This window comes from Taeniopygia guttata, chromosome 29, assembly GCF_048771995.1.
Source record: "Taeniopygia guttata chromosome 29, bTaeGut7.mat, whole genome shotgun sequence".
NCBI lineage: Eukaryota > Metazoa > Chordata > Aves > Passeriformes > Estrildidae > Taeniopygia > Taeniopygia guttata.
Window position 1 is genome coordinate 3868085 of NC_133054.1, and position 18771 is coordinate 3886855.

Below are 18771 nucleotides of genomic sequence, written 5' to 3' on the forward strand. Positions count from 1 at the left end.
GGAAGAAAGTTGGAGACTTGCGGGGCCGGGCGGTGCCTCGGCGGCCCCGCCAATCCCGACCGGCGGGGGGGCACCGGGGGGCGGCTCCGGGGGCGCCGGGACCCCGCACCGGCCCCGTGCGCACCGGCGGCTCCGCCACACCTCGAGGTGCCTCCCATCCTGCTCCCCCGAGCCCCCCGCGCATCTCGGGGTGCCCCCGGTCCTCCCCCGCCGCCTCCTTCAGCACCCCGGGGTGTCACCGATTCTGCCCCCCCGCCTTCTCCATCAACCCGCGGTGTCTCCTGTCCTACCCTCCCCAACTTCCCTCGCACCCTGGGGTCCCCAGCTGTGCCCCCCCCCACTTCTCCATCACCTCGGGGTGCCCTCGGTGCTGCCCCCCCTTCCCTGGGGACCCCCGCACCCCGGACACGCCGGTGCTGCCCCTCTCTCCCGCAGACGCTTCATCCTCCGGTCCCGCTCCTGCCCCCCGGTCCCCCAGCACCCCGGGGTGCCCCCCCTCCTGCTCCATCTCCCCGCTCCCCCCGATGCTCCCGGACTTGTCCCGCTCTCCCCCCGCCCCCCAGGACGCTCCCGGTGCTGCCACCCCCCGCCCCAAATCCCGGGTACCCCAAACCCCGCTGCGGGCACCGGGGGGCACCGGCGGCGCTGCCCTTCCTGGGGAGGGCAGGGGGACCCCCCCTGCGTGGACCCCCAAAACTTCAGCAGGAAGGGATGGGGACACCCTAAGGAACGTCCCTGGGGGGGTCCCCCAGCCCCGGGGGGCTCCTCTTGTCCTGCACCCCCACCCGCGTCGGGCTGGACACGCCACCTGCGTCACCTGCACGGACACGTGTGTGCGCACGGACACGCGTGTGCTCATCCCCCGGCGCCTGCCGGGCCCCTCTCCCAGGGGGTCTCACTCCCCCCGCGAGGGGTTTTGGCCACTTCTCCCCCCACCCCAGCCCCCTCCCCACCCCATCAATTAATTGATCGCTATTCCCATCAGCGCTGTCGTTGCTGCGATGATCGCGGGGAGCTGCCGCCGGGGACTCGGAACCGGCGGGGCTGGGGACATCCCGGGGGGGTTCTGGGGGCACTCGGGGGTCCTGGGGGCACGCGGGGGTCCTGGGGGCACGCGGGGAGGGCGCTGCAGAACCGCGTGGACATGCGGAGACGGAATGATAAAAGGAGAAACGGAAAAAGGGAAGGGAGAGGGGCGAGGAATGAGAGAGACGGAGCCGGGGAAGAGAGAGGAGAGAGCAGAGCCACGGGGAGCGGGGCGCCCAGAGGTGCTGGTACCAGGGGGGTCCCAGCCAGCCCCAGGCCAGCCCATGGGGGTCCTGGGCACCTTGGCACGCGGCCTTTTCTGCCCGGGCTCAGGGGAGCCTCCCCCACTTCATGGAGAATCTCTCCAGTCCCCCTTCCCCTGCTGCGGCTGCCCCGGTGCCGAGGGGTCCCCGCTCTTCCCTGGCCCCCCACTTCCCGCACTGCAGGAGCCTCCGTACCCCCCTCCCCTCCCCTTCCCTTCCCTCCCCTCCCACCGGGGTCCCCCAGCGCTGCGCCCCCCGGCCCCACATCCACCCCGCAGAGTTTGGGGTGCCTGAAGCCTGGAGGGGCTCTGGGCACCCCCACAAGGCCAAAAAAACTCCCCGGGTGGGTCCCGGTGCCCCTGATGGTCTCACCGGGGAGCAAACGCATCCCGGGCTCTGAGAAGGGTTGGGGGGCTCTGGAAGAACCCCCTCCCCACCTAAGCAGCCCACGGGAGGGGCAGAAGCAGGCGGGGGGGAGGGTGGGGATGAATGGGGAAGAGGGTGAAAAATAGAAAATATTGAAGGAAAAAGATAAAAAGGATTTGGTGAGGGGGTGGGGGGGGGAGAGGGGAAAGGGAGGAAAAACCTCGGGAGGAGATTTAAGGACCGATAAGTGAACAAAGAGCCGGTATTGAAATAGATCTGAGGCCGCCGGCACCCGGCGCGGGGCTGGGGGGGCTCAAAGGCAGCGGCTGCGGGGGGCCGGGGGCTGCGCTGGGGATGGGGAGGGGGCGAGGGGCGAGCCGAGCCACCGGCCGGGGGGCACCGGGACCTGCCGTGGCCCCGGGGGTCGCTCAGAGCCGCCGGGCACGTGGCGAGGCTGGCGGCGATGCCACCGAGGCTCGACGGCCCGAGGGCTCAATGCCACGGGTGGGGCCGGCCTGAGCCCCCCGCCCCCGCAGCACGAACCCCCCCGGGGCACCACGAGCCACGGGCGCTCGCCCACCGTGGGGAAAGGGGGGTCCCAGCTGAGCCCCCCGCCCACAGATCTGCTGCCGTCCCGGGCACCCCTGGGGCAGGGCAGGGCAGGGGGTGAGGGACACGGGGGGACGCGGGGTGGGGGGCACAGGAGGGGCACGGGGGGGGCGCAGGGGAGGGACACGGCAGGGACATGAGAAGGACACGCGGAGGGGAAAAGGAGAGATGGGGGACCCGTGGGGTGCTCAGGGGACATGGGGGACACGGTGGGGGGACATGGGGGATGCTCAGGGGACATGGGGGACACGGTGGGGGGACATGGGGGATACTATGGGGGATGCTCAGGGGACATGGGGGACACGGTGGGGGGACATGGGGGATACTCAGGGTGGGCTTACGGGGGGGGGATCCATCGGGGCGTACGGGTGGGACACACGGGGACACATGGGGGGACAATGAAGGAAGTACAGAAGGGACACAGGAGGGGACACACGGGAGGCTCACGAGTGAGACACACGGGAGGATTGGGGGGGACACGGGATACGGGGGGGTGACACGGTGGAGGAAATGGAAGGGGTGACACGAGGGGGACACGGGGACGCGCTGCCCCCCCCGCTCCGTTCTCGACGGCGGTGTCGCCACCTGGCGGCGGCTCCCGGGACTGCGCGCGCCGCCGGTGCCGGTTCCCGGTTCCCGGTTCCCGGTTCCCCGTTCCCCTTTCCCCATTCCCCATTCCCCGTTCCCCATTCCCCGTTCCCGTTCCCCGTTCACCATTCCCCATTCCCCATTCCCCGTTCCCCGTTCCCCATTCCCCGTTCCCTATTCCCCGTTCCCGGCTCCCCGTTCCCCGTTCCCCATTCCCCGTTCCCCGTTCCCCGTTCCCCGTTCCCCGTTCCCCGTTCCCGGTTCCCCGTTCCCGGTGCCGTTACTCGGTGCCCGTGCTCGGAAGTCCCCGCGCCCCCCTCACCCCAGCGCCGCCCGCAGCCGTGGGACGAGAGGTGCTGGTGCCACCTGTGACCCCCTCCCCATGACCCCCCATAGACATCACCCCCCGAGCCCCCTCCTCTCCACACCCCAAAACCCCCCTCGACCTCCCCTTCTCCCCCCCGGGACAGGACTGGCACCTCTGGGCCAAATCTGCCCCCCAAATCTGCCCCCCAACCTCCCATCCCCCCCTCTCCAACCAGCAGCCCGTGCTTCAGTTTTTAAAAATTTTATTTATAACAATATCTGTTTTGTTTAGTTGTAAAGTAATCCAGCAAAAATTATTAAAACATTTCCCCCCAATAAAAGGATGGGGTCCCCCCCCCCCGCCCCCCACATGCGTTTATTTATTTCTACTATAAAAGCTAGGTCATTTCCAGGTTTTTTTTGTGTTTTTTTTCTATTTTTCCTTCTTTTTCCTGTTAAAAAATGTGCATGTTGGAGAGCGGGCGAGGGGCAGGTGAGAGGATGGAGCAGGGGGGCTGAGGGGCTGGGGACCCCCCCGCACCGCAGTGGGGCTGGGGGCTTCATCCTGGCCCCAGTAACAGTCGGGCAGAGAACTGGGAAAGGGAGACGGAGAGAGGGAGGGGAAAATTGGGGAGGGAGGGGAAAATGGGGGGGGGAGGCAGGGAGGGAGGGAGGGAGGGGGAGAATGGGGGTCTGGGGGGGATTGCAGAGACCAAGCTGCAGGAGAAGGGGGGAGCCGGGGAGCAGCAGATTTAGGTGGGGGATGGAAATGGGGTCCCTGGGGAGGGGAGTGGGTGCAGCTGGGGGGGGGTTGGGAGCATTTGGGACCCCGCTCTGCCTCCCCCCGAGCTGTGCCCCCCACAGCAGCGACCCCAGGTGCCCCCTCAGCCCCAGCCCCGATGTGTTTGTGGGGTACCACCACTCACCGGCCTGTCCTGGGGGCTGGAGGGGGTGAGAAGGGCCGGGAGGGGCAGGGAGGGAAAGGGAAGGGATTTGTGTGTGTGTGTGTGTGGAGGGGGGGGCTCAATGTAAAGAGATTTAAAATAAATCAAAGCCGGGTCTGGCAATGAAGACGCCGAGGCCTGGGACCGGGGAATATACAGGTAATAATACTGCTCACATAGAAAAGTAATAATCCTTCATTTGTACATTTATACAGCGGCTCGTGGCCCCCCCACCCCGGGCCGGGGCTGTGCCGGGCCCTCGCCCCCCGTGCCCTATGCCAGGGGGTCTGCCAGGTCGTCGTCCCCCCGCGCCAGCAGCTCCCGCTTCTCGTCCGTGCTGGCCAGGGAGTTGCGGCTGTTGTGGGCGCCCATGTAGAGCGTGGCATAAACCGGGTTGGTGAAGTTGGTGGGCTGCAGATGGGGGGAGAGCAGGTGGGAGGGGGCACGGGCAGCCACCCCTTGCCCAGAACTGCTGTCCCCAGGGGTGTTCTCCACCCTGGGGTGACTCGGTGAGAGCCCCCACCAGCTGTGACCTCCTCCCGGGACATGGGACAGCCCCGTGGCCCTGCCTGCACCCCCAACCCCAAAGTCTTTGTGACCCCTCAGAGCCCCCCAACCCCAAAGTCTTTGTGACCCCTCAGAGCCCCCCAACCCCAAAGCCTTTGAGACCTCTCAGAGCCCCCCAACCCCAAAGCCTTTGAGACCCCTCAGAGCCCCCCAACCCCAAAGCCTTTGAGACCCCTCAGAGCCCCCCAACCCCAAAGCCTTTGTGACCCCTCAGATCCCCCCAACCCCAAAGCCTTTGAGACCCCTCAGAGCCCCCCAACCCCAAAGCCTTTGAGACCCCTCAGAGCCCCCCAACCCCAAAGCCTTTGAGACCCCTCAGAGCCCCCCAACCCCAAAGTCTTTGTGACCCCTCAGAGCCCCCCAACCCCAAAACAATTTGTGACCCCTCAGAGCCCCCCAACCCCAAAACTTTTGTGACCCCTCAGACACCTCCAAGCCCTGAACCCTTTGCAGCCCCCTGGAGTATCCCCCTTTCTCCCACCCCAAAGACTTTGTGAGCCTTTGGAGCTTCCCTCAGAGCACCCCCAGCTCCAAAACCTTTGTGAACTTTCAGAATCCCCCCAAAACCTTTGAGACCATCAGAGCACCTCCAGCCCCAAAGCCTTTGTGAACCTTCATTCTCCACCAGCCCCAAAGCCTCTGTCCCCCCTAGGAGTTCCCCCTAGCCCCAAAAAGTTTGCAAACCCTTGGAGCTTTGTGATCCCTTTGCAACCTCTCAGAACTCCCAGCCCTGAAGCCTTTGAGACCCTCAGAGACCCACCAGCCCCAAAGCCTCTTCAGCCCCTCAGAGCCCCCCCAGAGCTGCTGGGGAGAGCCCTGACAGCCACAGCGATGTGCCCCCCACCCCAGCACGTGTCCCCCACTCTGGGCAGGAGCCTGCAGAGCCCACAGCCCCTCACCTTGTCGGGGTCCAGGGCAAAGTCAGCATCCAGCAGCTCCCCCACGTCGTCGTCGGGCTCCCCCTCGTACATTTTGTAGGTGGGATTCCCGATCTCCACGTTCATGGCACCGTTGGTCATCCGCTGGTGCTGGAAGCCCTTGGCACTGAGGTGGGGGAGCAGAGGGTCAGTGCCACCCCCCGGCTGTCCCCCACCCTGGAGGCTTCCACAGCCAGCAGAGGCAGCTCCCACCCCACCGGACTCACCCTTTAATTCTCCACTTGTACCAGACAAAAGCCACCACGGTGAGGAGGATGAGGAGCAGCAGGATGGGGATGACGATGGAAGCTGTTCCTGCGGGAGGAAGGCACGGGAACACTCAGAGCCTGGGTGGGGGGGGGACAGTGCCCATATGGGGCAGCCTGGGCTGGCCCTGGCCCCCCACTTCCACCAGAGAATGGGGCTCAGGAGTCGCTCTGGGGCAGCCCTGGGTCACCAACAAACCCCTGGGTGTGGTGTGGCACGGAAGGGGGGTCACCCACTGGCCCCCACTTAAACTGCCCACCAACAAACTGCTCAAGAAACCCCCTGGGTGTGGCGTGGCACAGAAGGGGGGTCACCCATTGCCCCCCACTTCATTTCCCCACCAACAAACTGCCCCCCAACAAACCCCCTGGGTGTGGTGTGGCACAGAAGGGGGGTCACCCACTGCCCCCCATTTAATTTTCCCATTAACAAACTGCCCAAGAAACCCCCTGGGTGTGGTGTGGCACGGAAGGGGGGTCACCCACTGCCCCCCATTTAATTTTCCCATCATAAACTGCTCAAGAAGCCCCCTGGGTGTGGTATGGAATGGAAAGGGGGGAGTCACCCATTGCCCCCCACTTCATTTCCCCACCAACAAACTGCCCCGCAACAAACCCCCCGGGTGTGGCGTGGCACAGAAGGGGGGTCACCCATTGCCCCCCATATAATTTCCCCACCAAAAAACTGCCCCCCAACAAACCCCCTGGGTGTGGTGTGGCACAGAAGGGGGGTCACCCACTGCCCCCCACTTACGGCTGCTCTGCTGCTCGCCCACGATGAAATCCTCGCAGCGTGTGCCCGTCATCCCCGCGGGACACCTGGGAGCGCAGGGAGAGCAGCGGGATTAGCGGGGCAGGGAGGGAGGGAGGGAGCTGGGCACAGGCCTGGGGTCAGGCTGGGGTGGGGGCACACAGATCGGGGTGTGTCAGTGACGTCTCGGGGGGCAAACAGCCCGCCTGCCCCCCCTTCCCGTGCCCCCCAGCCCCCTCCTCACTTACAGGCACTCGGGCAGCTGAGTCTTGTCGCTGACGGAGCAGGTCCCGCCGTGCAGGCAGTAATTGTCACAGGTCAGGCAGCTCGGGGCTATCTTCCCATCGGGGCAGCTAGGGGGCACAGAGGATCGACCCCATGGGTACCCCACGGCTGCCCTGTGCCCCCCTCCTGGTGTTCTGTGCCCCCCCAGCCCCTCGGGACTCGGCTGTTGGCTCATCCCACCCGCTGGGACACCTGGATGGGCTCTGGGGAGACACTGAGACACATCCCCCTCCTCCTGCCAGGACCACCAGGACCACCCTGGATTTATCTGCCCTGAATTACCGACCCAGCTGTGGCCACTGGGTGCTGCCATGGGGGGAACAGGTTTTTCTCTGGGGTCCCTGTGCCCACCACCCCATTTCCTCCCTCCAGCTCGACATCCCCAGCACCTACACGCAGGAGACCTCCCCGCTCTGCTTGTTGATGCTGCACTTGCCCTCCTGGCACCGGGAGCACTTGTTCTCCTGGCACTGGGCGCCCTCGAATTGTGGGGGGCAGCGGCACTGCTTGGCACCGCTGGCTGTCATCTGGCACACGCCGTCATTCTCGCAATAGTCAAAGCACTGCCCTGTGGGGGACGAGCGGGTCAGGGTGGGCAGCCCCTCTGCCACCCCTCCAGAGGGCAGCTGGTGGCCCCAGTCCCCCATGGAGCACCACCCCACCCCACACAGCATCCCAGCAAAGAGGGGGACCTGGAAATCCAATCCCACAGGTGCTGTCCCCAGGGATTCCCCCAAAAGAAGGGGACATGGGAGCCCAACCCCTGGTGCTATCCCCAGGTATTCCCATGCAGAGTGGGAAAAACCTAAAAAAGGGTTGGGACCCAACACTCTGGCACTGTCCCCAGGCATCTCCAGATGAGGGACACACACCCTTCTGAACCCCTGTTGCTCCCCAGGCACCCCCAGGTGAGGTACACCCATCCCCAGGTGAGGGACACCCATCCCCAGGTAAGGTACACCCATCCCCAGGTGAGGGACACCCATCCCCAGGTGAGGGACACCCATCCTCAGGTGAAGGACACCCATCCCCAGGTGAAGAACACCCATCCCCAGGTGAGGTACACCCATCCCCAGGTGAAGGACACCCATGCCCAGGTGAGAGACACCCATCCCCAGGTGAAGGACACCCATCCCCAGGTGAAGGACACCCATCCCCAGGTGAGGGACACCCATCCCCAGGGGAGGGACACCCATCCTCAGGTGAAGGATACCCATCCTCAGATGAGGGACACCCATCCCCAGGTGAGGGACACCCATGCCCAGGTGAGGTACACCCATGCCCAGGTGAAGAACACCCATCCTCAGGTGAAGGACACCCATCCTCAGGTGAAGGACACCCATCCCCAGGTGAAGAACACCCATCCCCAGGTGAAGAACACCCATCCCCAGGTGAAGGACACCCATCCCCAGGTGAGGGACACCCATCCCCAGGTGAAGGACACCCATCCCCAGGTGAAGGACACCCATCCTCAGGTGAAGGACACCCATCCCCAGGTGAGGTACACCCATCCCCAGGAGAGGAACACCCATCCTCAGGTGAAGGACACCCATCCCCAGGTGAGGTACACCCATCCCCAGGTGACAGACACCCATCCTCAGGTGAAGGATACCCATCCCCAGGTGAGGGACACCCATCCTCCCGACAGCCCCGCCGCTGTCCCCACCCCGTGGCACTCACGGTACTGGCAGCGGTCGCCGATGAAGGTGGGCGGGCAGCGGCAGCTGGGCTGGTTGCCCTGGTTGACGGTGCAGCTGCCGTTGTGCTGGCAGTAATCCGTGCACACCTGCTGGTTGCACCGGGGCCCGGTGAAGCCGGTGGGGCAGCGGCAGGTCGGCATTCCTAGGGACGAAACCCGTCAGCTCCGCGCCCGCCCGTCCGTCTGTCCGTCCGTCTGCCCGCCATCCCCCCGGCTCACCGGAGGGGGAGGCGGCGCAGGTGCCCCCGTTCTGGCAGTAGTCCCAGCACTGGTCGATCTGGCACTTGTCCCCGTTGTAGCGCGGCTGGCAGCGGCACTTGGCCTGCTTGCGGGCGTTGAGGAAGCAGCTGCCGCCGTTCAGGCACACCAGGTCACACGTGTCCGTGGTGGGCACTGCGAGGGGGGCACGGAGGGGATGGAAGTGAGCGGGACTGCGCCGGCAGGACCCAACCTCCCTCCTCATCCTCATCCTCATCCTCATCCTCATCCTCATCCTCATCCTCTCCTCCCGGTGTCACCTACCGACAGGGGAGACGGTGGGCGAGGGAACGACCACGCAGGTGCCGTTGTCCAGGCGTTTGCCGTTGGGGCAGGTGCACACGGGGCCGCTGGGGCTGAGCAGGCAGAGCCACTCGCACTTCTTGCGGTCACAAGGGTTGGTCACTGCGGGAGGGGAGGGCACAGGCGGTGAGGACAGCGGGGTGGTGACAGCATGATGACCCACAGCCCTTCTTGCTCCACAGCACCTCTAGGACATTCCCTTCCTGTGCCCTGAGGATGCCACCTGACCGCTCATCCCCAACCCACCTCACCAACCCCCTGCTCTGCCCACCCAGCACCCCCACTTCGGGCAGGGAGTGGGGCTCTGAGTCCCCTCTTCCCGAGCTCTGCCAGCACCCCCCTCACCCTCTGGCACCTCACATCACATATCAATCCTGGCACCTCCCTGACACCCCCAGAGCAGGGTGGGGGTCCCGGACCCCCACGCACCCTCTGGCTGCTTGTACTGGTGGTAGAGCACGACGTCGGTGGCGTGGTTGAGGCCGGACGTCAGGTTGGTGACGGGCTTGTGCCCGAACTTGTGAATCTTGAAGATGCGGTTGTTGATGTAGGTGACGCCGTAGATGTAGTCCTCAAAGATGTCGATGCTGAACGGGTGGCTCAGCCCTGGGGAAGCCAGGAGGGGACATGTGGAGGCAGGGATTTGGGGTGGGTCCGAGGCCAGGGACCCCCACGGGGCACCCCTTACCCCTCTTGTTGTCGATGGCCACGACGGGGTCGGTGCCGTTGAGCCGGATGCTGCCGATGACGGAGAGCTTGGCGTCGGCCCAGTACAGCCTCTCGTTGTGGTAGTCCACGGCCAGACCTGAGGGGACACGGCCCTCAGTGAGCCCCCAGTCCACCCCAAGCCCCTCCTGAGCACCTGACCCACAGAGCAGCACCAACACTGGCCCTACACCCTTCTGCCATGGGGCTCTGAGCCCCCAGAACAACCCTCCCCAACACCCATGGTTGAACATGTCCCCATCATGGCTTTTGCCCCTCTCCTGTCACCTGTCTCTCTCACCTGTTGGCCACTGGATGTTGTCCTGCACCAGGGTCTCCCGCAGCGTCCCATCCATGGCAGCTGTCTCGATCTTGGGGTGGTTGCCCCAGTCTGACCAGTACATCGTTCTGTAAGGACACAGGCAGGTCATCCCCAGGGGAACAGGACAGCCCAATGACCAGGGAGGAGAAACCCTCCCACACTATCCCCACGGCATCCTGGAGCCACCCAGCAACTCTGGAGCAACTCGAGAAGACACAGAGAGTGACACTGGGTGGGCTTGTGGTGAGGGGAGTGTGGTAAGGGCTGGGCAGAGGGATGGGAAGTCCCTCACCCCCGCAGTGGGTCAACCACGATGGCGTGGGGCTCATCGATCATCCCCGAAATCAGCGTCTTGCGGTTCTCGCCCTTCATCTGCGCCACCTCGATGACGTCCCGCCCCGAGTCCGTCCAGTAGATGTTCCCGGCCACCCAATCGATGGCGATTCCCCGCGGCATCTTCAGCCCTGAGATCTGTGCGGGGCAGGGTGGGGACAGGTGAGGAAAGGAAACCGTCAGCCCGTGCCCGTCGCTCCCGCCGTGCCCCGGCAGAGCTCGCTCACGTTCAGGTGGGTGACGCCGCCGTCGATCTGGCGCCGGTTGCGGTTGGAGGCGGTGGAGGCGGAGGAGGAGGTGGGCAGCTCCCGGTACGAGATCCGGCCCGTGTGCCAGTTGGTCCAGTAGATCTTGTTGCCCTTGACGTAGATGTCCATGGCGTCGATGCGCACGTTCTCATCACCCTGGAAGGCCGGCTCGTAGGCCGAGTTGGGGTTGAAGGGGTACATGCTCCTGATCTTGTTGTCGTCCGCGATGTAGAGGATCTGGTGCTCGGAGCCTGCAGAGGAGGAGGAGGAGGAGGAGGAGGAGAGGTTTCCATGGGCTGCACTGGGAACAGGGGCTCAGCCAGGAATGGGGGCTCAGCCAGGAATGGGGGCTCAGCCCAGCTCCCTGTTGGGACAGGGACAGAGTCACTGGGAGCTCGTCATCGCCTTGGGGCTCACTCTGCCGGGGATGGACAGACTGATGGCACCAGCAGTACCAAAAGGGTGGGTAGAGCTGCAGGGGGTTGGAGGGAAGAGCAAAGGATTCCCCCAGGAGCTCAGTGGGTTCCTGGGCACACACAGAACCCACGTGGGTTCCCTCCTGACCTTCAGCCTTGCACATGTTGTCCGTCTTCATGAAGTTCTTGGCGCAGCTGCAGACATGGGAGCCTTTGGTGTTGTTGCAGAGCTGGGAGCAGGTCCCGAAGCGCAGGCACTCATTGATGTCTGGGCAGTAGGAGATGGGATCAGGGGGAGAACCGAAGGCTGCCCCCACAGGCCCAGCTCCGCCCCAGGGACACCATTCCTGCCACCCCAGTCCCATCCCAGCTGTGAAATCACATCTCAGGGTCAAAATCCAATGCCAGACCCCACAGCCGAATCCCAGCCCTCTCCAGCAGCGGCAGGAAGTACCTTGGCAAAAATTCTTGTCCGGCACCTTCTGGAAGCCCCTGCGGCAGGTGCAGTACGAGGTGGACTGGGACTGGACGCAGTGGGCCTCGTCCCCGCACATGGTGGAGTTGGTCATGCAGTCGTATGACTTGTGCTCTGCGGTGGGACGCGCCGTCACACGCGTGTCACGGCGAGTTCCCCGCTCCTGCCGCGCCCCCGGCTCCCCACCCACCGTGGGAGCAGGATTCCTCGTCAGAGCCGTCTCCGCAGTCATCGAAGAAGTTGCAGCGGAGGTTGGCGCTGATGCACTTCTTGTTCCCACACAGGAACTCGTTCTTGTCCTGGCTGCAGCTCTTGGGCTTGGCCGTGGGTGACTCTGCGGGCGAGGGGCAGCAGCTGGGACCCCCACGTCCTGGGCACCCATCCCATGGGACCCTCTGGGAGCAGGCAGGGACTTGGGACCCTGCATCCACACCCTGATTTTGGGAGGAAAGACTGGGCAAAGCCAACCCAACACCTGGGCTGAACCCTGGGCTCTGGGAGGACCATCCCAAGGGCCACAGTGACCACGCAGGCACCTCGGGCAGGCGGGCTCAGGGCTGTGCCCGTGGGCAGCCCCACTCACCGCAGTCCTTCTCATCCGTGTTATCTCCACAGTTGTCAATGCCGTCGCACTGTCGACCGATCCACAGACATACCCGGTCGTTCTTGCAGCGGAACGGTCTGTTGGGGGGACACTGGAATTTCACTGCACCAGCAAACAGAAACAAACGGTGACGGTGAAAGGAGACGCCGTAGCCAGGCTGTCACACATGTCACGAGCTGCTGCTCGGCCTCTGCCCGCTCTCCGGGGAGGCTGTCCCACGCGGGCGAGCGCGCTCCGGAGGCTGAAGCAAAGACACTGAAGCAAAGACAATCGCCCGGCTGCTGTGAGCCCTCTCCTCACCCAGCCCCAGCCCCCTCCCCACCACCAGCCCCTCCACCAGAGTCACCTCCAGCCCCTCGGCCCCACTGGCCGCCCCCAAGAGGAACTGCCAGAGGTCCCCCCCCAACCCAGACCCTCCGGTCCCCACAGTGGTGCTCAGGCTCGGGGGCTGTCCCCCCATCCTGGGGTGTGGGAGGGCTTGGGGCAGAGGCACTGCAGCGTCACTCACAGCACTCCTCGGGATTCTCGTCCGAGTTGTCCCCACAATCGTCCTCCCCGTCGCACTTCCAGGCCAGGGGCTTGCACAGGGTGTTGTTGCACTGGAACTCGTCCAGGGGACACGTGCGAACTGCGAGGGGACACGACAGCGCAAGAGGGGACACGTCAGCTCGTGCTGCCCTGCTGCCAAAACCCCAGCCTGGGGCTGCAGTTCCAATTTCCAGCACGGACAGGGGGTCTCCAGGGCTGGGGGGTCTCCAGGGCTCGGATGAGTGTCCGTGCGTGCTCCAGGGAGGGGGACACACACAGGGGCGCGCTCCCACCCGCAGCGGGGACACAATGACACCAAGGCAGGGAGTGGGGGACACGGCCAGCCCCGGGGGACACGCAGCTCTGCCGTTACCCCCTGTGCCACAGTTCTCCTCGTCGCTGCCGTCCATGCAGTCGGCGTCGGCGTCGCAGCGCCAGCGCATGGGGATGCAGTGCCCGTTCTTGCACTTGAACTGGTCAAACTCGCAGCGCGGCGTGCAGTCCTTCTGCAGGGGACGGGCAAGGGACACGGTCAGCGGGGACAGGGTGGCCACGGCAGGCTGCTGTACTGCTGCCACAGCCAGGCTCTGAGCCCCAGGGCCAGCGGCAGCGGGGGGATGTGTCCCCATCCTGCTCGTACCTCGTCGGAGCCGTCGGCGCAGTCGTGGTCCCCGTCACACTTCCACCTGCCCGCGATGCAGCGGCCGTTGGCACACGAGAACTCGCTCTCGGAGCAGGGCCGGGGCGCTGGGGACAGAACACAGCGTGTGCCCTGAGCTGGGGACAGGCTGCGAGGGCAGGGGTGTCCCTGGCCAGCAGCTGGGGGGCACAGGCGGACACGGACAGGCGGACACGGACGCGCGGCCGGTGGCACTGGGGATGGGGGGCACAGGCAGAGCCGTGGGAGCTGCCAGAGGGGCACAGCTGGTACCGCCTCCCACCCCACTGCAGGGCTCCCAGCTCCCTGCGGGGGTTTTGGGGGGCACTGTGGCACTGCCTGGCTGTCCCCCAGGTCATTCACTCCCCACTGCTGCCCGCCCCAGCCGCTCCCCAGGCAGGAGGAACTGCAGCGGTGCCCTGGCAGAGCTTCATCGCTGTTTTCCCCCACAGGGGACAGGTACACAGCTCACAGCTCACTGGCACAGCCAGTGCCAAATCCAGGAGGATGGCACGTGGCACAGCCACCCCCCTGGGATGGCTCTTGGGACCCTTCCCCTCCCCACGGCCCCAGGGTATTGGGGCACAGGGACCCCCGGGTCACGGCACAGGACTGTGGGGGAAGAGGGGAACAGGGGGTGTCCAGGGGAGCAGGAGAGTCACGGTGGGGATGGGTTTTGGAGCCAAATCCAAGCCATGCACGGGCCCTGCAGAGCAGCAGGGTTGGACCCTCCCTGGCTGTGGCTCTGTGGAGGGAGATGCTGGTGCTGATGCTCAGTAAATCCACCAGGATTGTCCAGTCCCGACCCCTCTGCCCTCACCTAGAAATCATTGTCTTCATTGGGTTTAGAGAGACTGTACATGGAATTAAAAGATTTTGGCAGGAACCTACCTCTGAGCGCCCCATAACGACAGTGTGAAAATGGAGAAAAACATAAGATGAAGTGAAATGGCACAAACTCAAAAACACGACGGGAAATCAACAGAAAAGAAAACAAAAGCTGCACCCTAAAGAGCTGCAGGAAGACAGAGGGACCCAGTGGGCACTGTGGGGCAGGAGAGGGTCTGGCAGCAGACCCTGGTGCCATCCCACGGGCAGCCTGAACCCCTCTGGGTGCTGTGGGGTAGAAGAGGGTCTGGCAGCAGACCCTGGTGCCATCCCACGGGCAGCCTGAACCCCTCTGGAGGGACAGAGCCACACTGGAGCCCTGGGAATGGTCTTGTCCATGAGGACACTCGTGTTCTACCTAGGCCTGAGGTTGTGACCTGGGTCCCTCCTGACAGCTCTGTGTGTCCCCACCTCCATCCCAGGCGCCGCTGGCAGGCAGGGGGTGACACAAGGGGTGATGCTTGGTGGCAGAGCAGGACAAGATGCCCTCAGGGGACTCTGCTGGGCCCCCATGCTCCTGCAGGGAGTGTGCTGGGGTCACCCCTTCAGTGTCACTCGTCACCCTTGAGGTGTCTCCTTGGCACAGCCCCACTCTGTGCAGGGCCAGGCTCTCCAGACCCCTGACTGACCCCACCACCAGCCTGACAGTCCCCGGCAGCAAAAGAGGGGCTGGGGGGGCCCAAACTTCTCCCCCTCCACTGCTCCACCCCGGGGACAGCAAGGGCTGGGGGGTGGCACGTACTGCAGCTCTCCTCGTCCGAGTTGTCCCCGCAGTCGTTGTCGTAGTCGCACTGCCAGCGGCCCGGCACGCAGCGGTTGTTCTTGCAGCGGAACTGGTACGGCTCGCAGGTGCGCTCGTCTGGGAGGGACAGGGACAGGACAGGGACAGGGACAGGGACAGCGACAGGGACAGGGTCAGCACCACCCCAGAGCGGGACAGGGACAGGGACAGGGACAGGGATGGGACAGGGACAGGGACAGGGTCAGCACCGCCCCAGCATGGGACAGGGACAGGGACAGGGACAGGGACAGGGACAGGGACAGGGACAGGGACAGCACCGCCCCAGAGTGGGACAGGGACAGGGACAGGGACAGGGATAGGGACAGGGATAGGGACAGGGACAGGGACAGGGTCAGCACTGCCCCAGAGGGGACAGGGACAGGGACAGGGACAGGGACAGGGACAGGGACAGGGACAGGGACAGGGACAGGGACAGGGACAGCACCGCCCCAGAGGGGGACAGAGACAGGGAACTTTTGGGGCACCCCAGAGGAGACAGACAGTACCAGGCCAGCCTGTCCCTCAGGGAACAGGGACACAAGATGACAGTGGCTCACCGCATTCCTCCTTGGGCTCGTCGGATCCATCCCCACAGTCGTCCTCCCCGTCGCACTTCCAGCGTGCCGGGATGCACCGGCCCGAGTCCTTGCACCGGAACTCGTCCACGCCACAGGTCATTTGTGCTGGAGGGGACAAGGTGACACAGGCACAGGGCAGGGATCAGCAGTGGCCAGGAGTGTGCTGCTCTCTGCAGGGTGATGAACAGCCTGGAGCTGGGTGAGATCCCCCTGCCCTCCCAGCAGCTCTCCAGGGAGAAGTCAGGGGGAGGAGGATCCCAGCAGGACAGATCCAGACAGAGACACCAACACCATCATCCCCTGCCCACAGGGACTGAGCAGGGACTGGGGTAAACTGGGCAGGGAGTGAGCAGCGACTGGGGTAAAACTGAGCAGGGATTGGGGTAAAACTGAGCAGGGATTGGGGTAAAACTGAGCAGGGACTGAGCAGGGATTGGGGTAAAACTGAGCAGGGATTGGGGTAAAACTGAGCAGAGAGTGAGCAGAGATTGGGGTTGAACTGAGCAGGGACTGAGCAGGGATTGGGGTAAAACTGAGCAGGGAGTGAGGAGGGACTGGGGTGGGACTGAGGAGGGACTGAGCAGGGATTGGGGTAGAACTGAGCAGGGATTGGGGTAAAACTGAGCAGGGACTGGGGTAAACTGGGCAGGGAGTGAGCAGGGATTGGGGTAGAACTGAGCAGGGATTGGGGTAAAACTGAGCAGGGACTGGGGTAAACTGGGCAGGGAGTGAGCAGGGATTGGGGTAGAACTGAGCAGGGATTGGGGTAAAACTGAGCAGGGACTGAGCAGGGATTGGGGTAAAACTGAGCAGGGACTGAGCAGGGACTGAGCAGGGACTGAGCAGGGATTGGGGTTGAACTGAGCAGGGACTGAGCAGGAACTGAGCAGGGACTGAGCAGGGACTGAGCAGGGATTGGGGTAAAACTGAGCAGGGATTGGGTAAAACTGAGCAGGGACTGAGCAGGGACTGAGCAGGGACGGAGCAGAGACAGAGCAGGGACCAAGCAGGGACTGAGCAGGGACTGAGCAGGGACGGAGCAGAGACAGAGCAGGGACCAAGCAGGGACCAAGCAGGGACTGAGCAGGGACCTGCCACCCCACCAGCACACAGAGGTGCCCGGTGTGGGTGTTTTACAGGTGAGCAGAACCCCTCCCCAGCCAGGCCCCTTACTGCAGTTGGCAGGTTCATCAGAGCCGTCCACGCAGTCGTTGTCGCGGTCACAGACCCAGACACGGGGGATGCAGCGCTTGGTGATGGCACACTGGAACTGGTTGGGGGCGCAGGTCACCTCCGCTGCAGGAGGGAGAAGGGGTGTCAGGAAGGGCAGCAGGGCAGGCAGGAACCAGCCAGCCCTTTCCCCAAAAAGCAGCCGTGGGGTTGAGAGGTGTGTGGATGCTCCAGGGATCACTGGAGCTGCTGTGCTCGCTGGAGGAGGTGGAGCAGAGCCATAAAACGGCCCCAGAAGGCTCCAAGCTATGGGGGCACAGGGCAGAGGCCACCAGATCTCTCAGCTGGGCAAGAGGCTCAGCCCAAATCCACTTCAAGTGGCTTAAGGATTTCACTCCCACTAGGAAACAGCAGCGTCTGTAGGGGTGACGGGGACAGAGGGTCTGCAGAAACCAGGGGTATGGAGAAAGCCTTGGGGCAACCCAGGGAGCCAAACACCCTAAGATACAGACCTGAGCCCCTCAGTCTGACCCACACTTGCTCCCACCGGACACCCTGAGCCCCCCACTCACGACAGTCCTTCTCGTCCTCGCCGTCCCCGCAGTTGTCCTGCCCGTTGCAGCGGAAGATGCCGGGGATGCAGCGGTTGGTGTTGGTGCACTTGAACTGGCTGGGCAGGCAGACGTGGATGTCTGGGGAAGAGGTGACACGGTCAGGGGGTGGCAGGCTGCAGCTCCACGCTGTGCAGGCCTGGGGGTCACAAGGGGACATAGGGAACCTACCACAGTTGGCCTCGTCTGAGTTGTCCTGGCAGTCGTTGTCACCGTCGCAGATGAAGGCGGGGTTGGTGCAGATCCCTGTGGAGCACTGGAACTGCCCTGGCCTGCACTTGAACTCAGCTGTGGGGTAACACAGGACCACAGGTTTGCTCTGAGGAACATTTTCAGGGCACACCTCAGCCTCGAACCCCTGCTCCACCCCTCTGGGGTCTTCTGCAGGGACCCAGCATGCAATTCTGGGCTTGGTCCCTGCTCCATGGGACAACCCTGTTATTGGACTGACCCTCCCGTCCACGGGGCTGTCCCAACAGCCACGGGGCGCTGGGACATGGTGGGGCTGTGTCACCCCCCGGCACTCACGGCAATCCTCCGGCTCGTCCGACCGGTCCCCGCAGTCGTCCTCGGTGTCGCATTTCCACCAGAAAGGGATGCACTTGTCGTTCTTGCAGACAAACTGATGGAGAGAGGAGCTCATGGGGTGGCTCAGGATGGGGAAGGGGGGGATCCCAAAAGATTTCATCCCAGTGAGATCACTCAGGGGCACTGATCCTGTGCTGTCCCCTCCAGGTACCCCCAAATCCTGACCCAGAGCAAAGCCTTAACCCCACCCAGGCCCTGGGCTTCGAGGAGAAGGGCAGAAGAACATCCTGGAGCTGGAGGGTCTCTGGCTCCCCTGGACACCCCCAGACACGAAGTGCCACAGGAGGGAGATGCTGCCTGCACCCACAGAAGACTGGAACACCCCATCACCCCTGGGAGATCATGACAGGAGGGACACAGGCATGGGGAATATCCAGGCAGGCAGGGACAGGCAGGGACAGGCAGGGACAGGCAGGGACAGGCAGGCAGGGGTTTACCTGGCTGGCAGTGCAGTTGGACACGCAGGTTTTGCCATCACTGCCCAGGTAGAAGTTGGTGGGACAGGCACACTTGTGCCCCCCGCCCGGCGAGAGCAGGCAGAGGTTGCTGCAGCCACCGTTGTTGGTCTTGCAGGGATGGTTGGGAACTGGAGAGAACAGGGAACAACAGCAAGTCAGGCCGAGCTGGGAACCCTCTGGGCGACGTGGGAGCAGCAAGACCCTTGTCACCCTGCTCCTGTTCCCCCTGCACGACCTGGTGTCCCCCCATGTCCCTTTCC

The 18771-nt window shown here is 64.3% G+C and overlaps 1 protein-coding gene across 8 annotated transcripts in view; it reads right to left on the minus strand.

Annotated features, from left to right (window-relative positions):
- Window positions 1-3404: 3404 nt before the first annotated feature.
- LRP1 (LDL receptor related protein 1) overlaps window positions 3405-18771 on the minus strand; it is an 81069-nt gene continuing 65702 nt past the window's right edge. For 6 of the 8 annotated variants that reach the window (XM_072919545.1, XM_030259270.4, XM_030259271.4 and 3 more), the window contains 28 exons: window positions 18491-18639; window positions 17994-18087; window positions 17637-17753; window positions 17427-17546; window positions 16858-16980; window positions 15664-15789; window positions 15068-15184; window positions 13420-13526; window positions 13153-13285; window positions 12760-12879; window positions 12231-12353; window positions 11838-11981; window positions 11627-11761; window positions 11321-11440; window positions 10736-11007; window positions 10468-10646; window positions 10155-10261; window positions 9837-9953; window positions 9578-9754; window positions 9110-9250; window positions 8807-8980; window positions 8569-8730; window positions 7282-7456; window positions 6852-6956; window positions 6607-6671; window positions 5814-5901; window positions 5569-5713; window positions 3405-4513 (listed from right to left, as the gene is read on the minus strand). In XM_072919545.1, the coding sequence (XP_072775646.1) occupies window positions 4376-4513; window positions 5569-5713; window positions 5814-5901; window positions 6607-6671; window positions 6852-6956; window positions 7282-7456; window positions 8569-8730; window positions 8807-8980; window positions 9110-9250; window positions 9578-9754; window positions 9837-9953; window positions 10155-10261; window positions 10468-10646; window positions 10736-11007; window positions 11321-11440; window positions 11627-11761; window positions 11838-11981; window positions 12231-12353; window positions 12760-12879; window positions 13153-13285; window positions 13420-13526; window positions 15068-15184; window positions 15664-15789; window positions 16858-16980; window positions 17427-17546; window positions 17637-17753; window positions 17994-18087; window positions 18491-18639 (3773 nt within the window). In that variant the 3' untranslated portion in view covers window positions 3405-4375. Of the gene's footprint in view, window positions 4514-5568; window positions 5714-5813; window positions 5902-6606; window positions 6672-6851; window positions 6957-7281; window positions 7457-8568; window positions 8731-8806; window positions 8981-9109; window positions 9251-9577; window positions 9755-9836; window positions 9954-10154; window positions 10262-10467; window positions 10647-10735; window positions 11008-11320; window positions 11441-11626; window positions 11762-11837; window positions 11982-12230; window positions 12354-12392; window positions 12507-12759; window positions 12880-13152; window positions 13286-13419; window positions 13527-15067; window positions 15185-15663; window positions 15790-16857; window positions 16981-17426; window positions 17547-17636; window positions 17754-17993; window positions 18088-18490; window positions 18640-18771 lie in introns of those variants that run through there. The other 2 variants (XR_003957280.4, XM_072919547.1) reach the window with 2 other exon arrangements.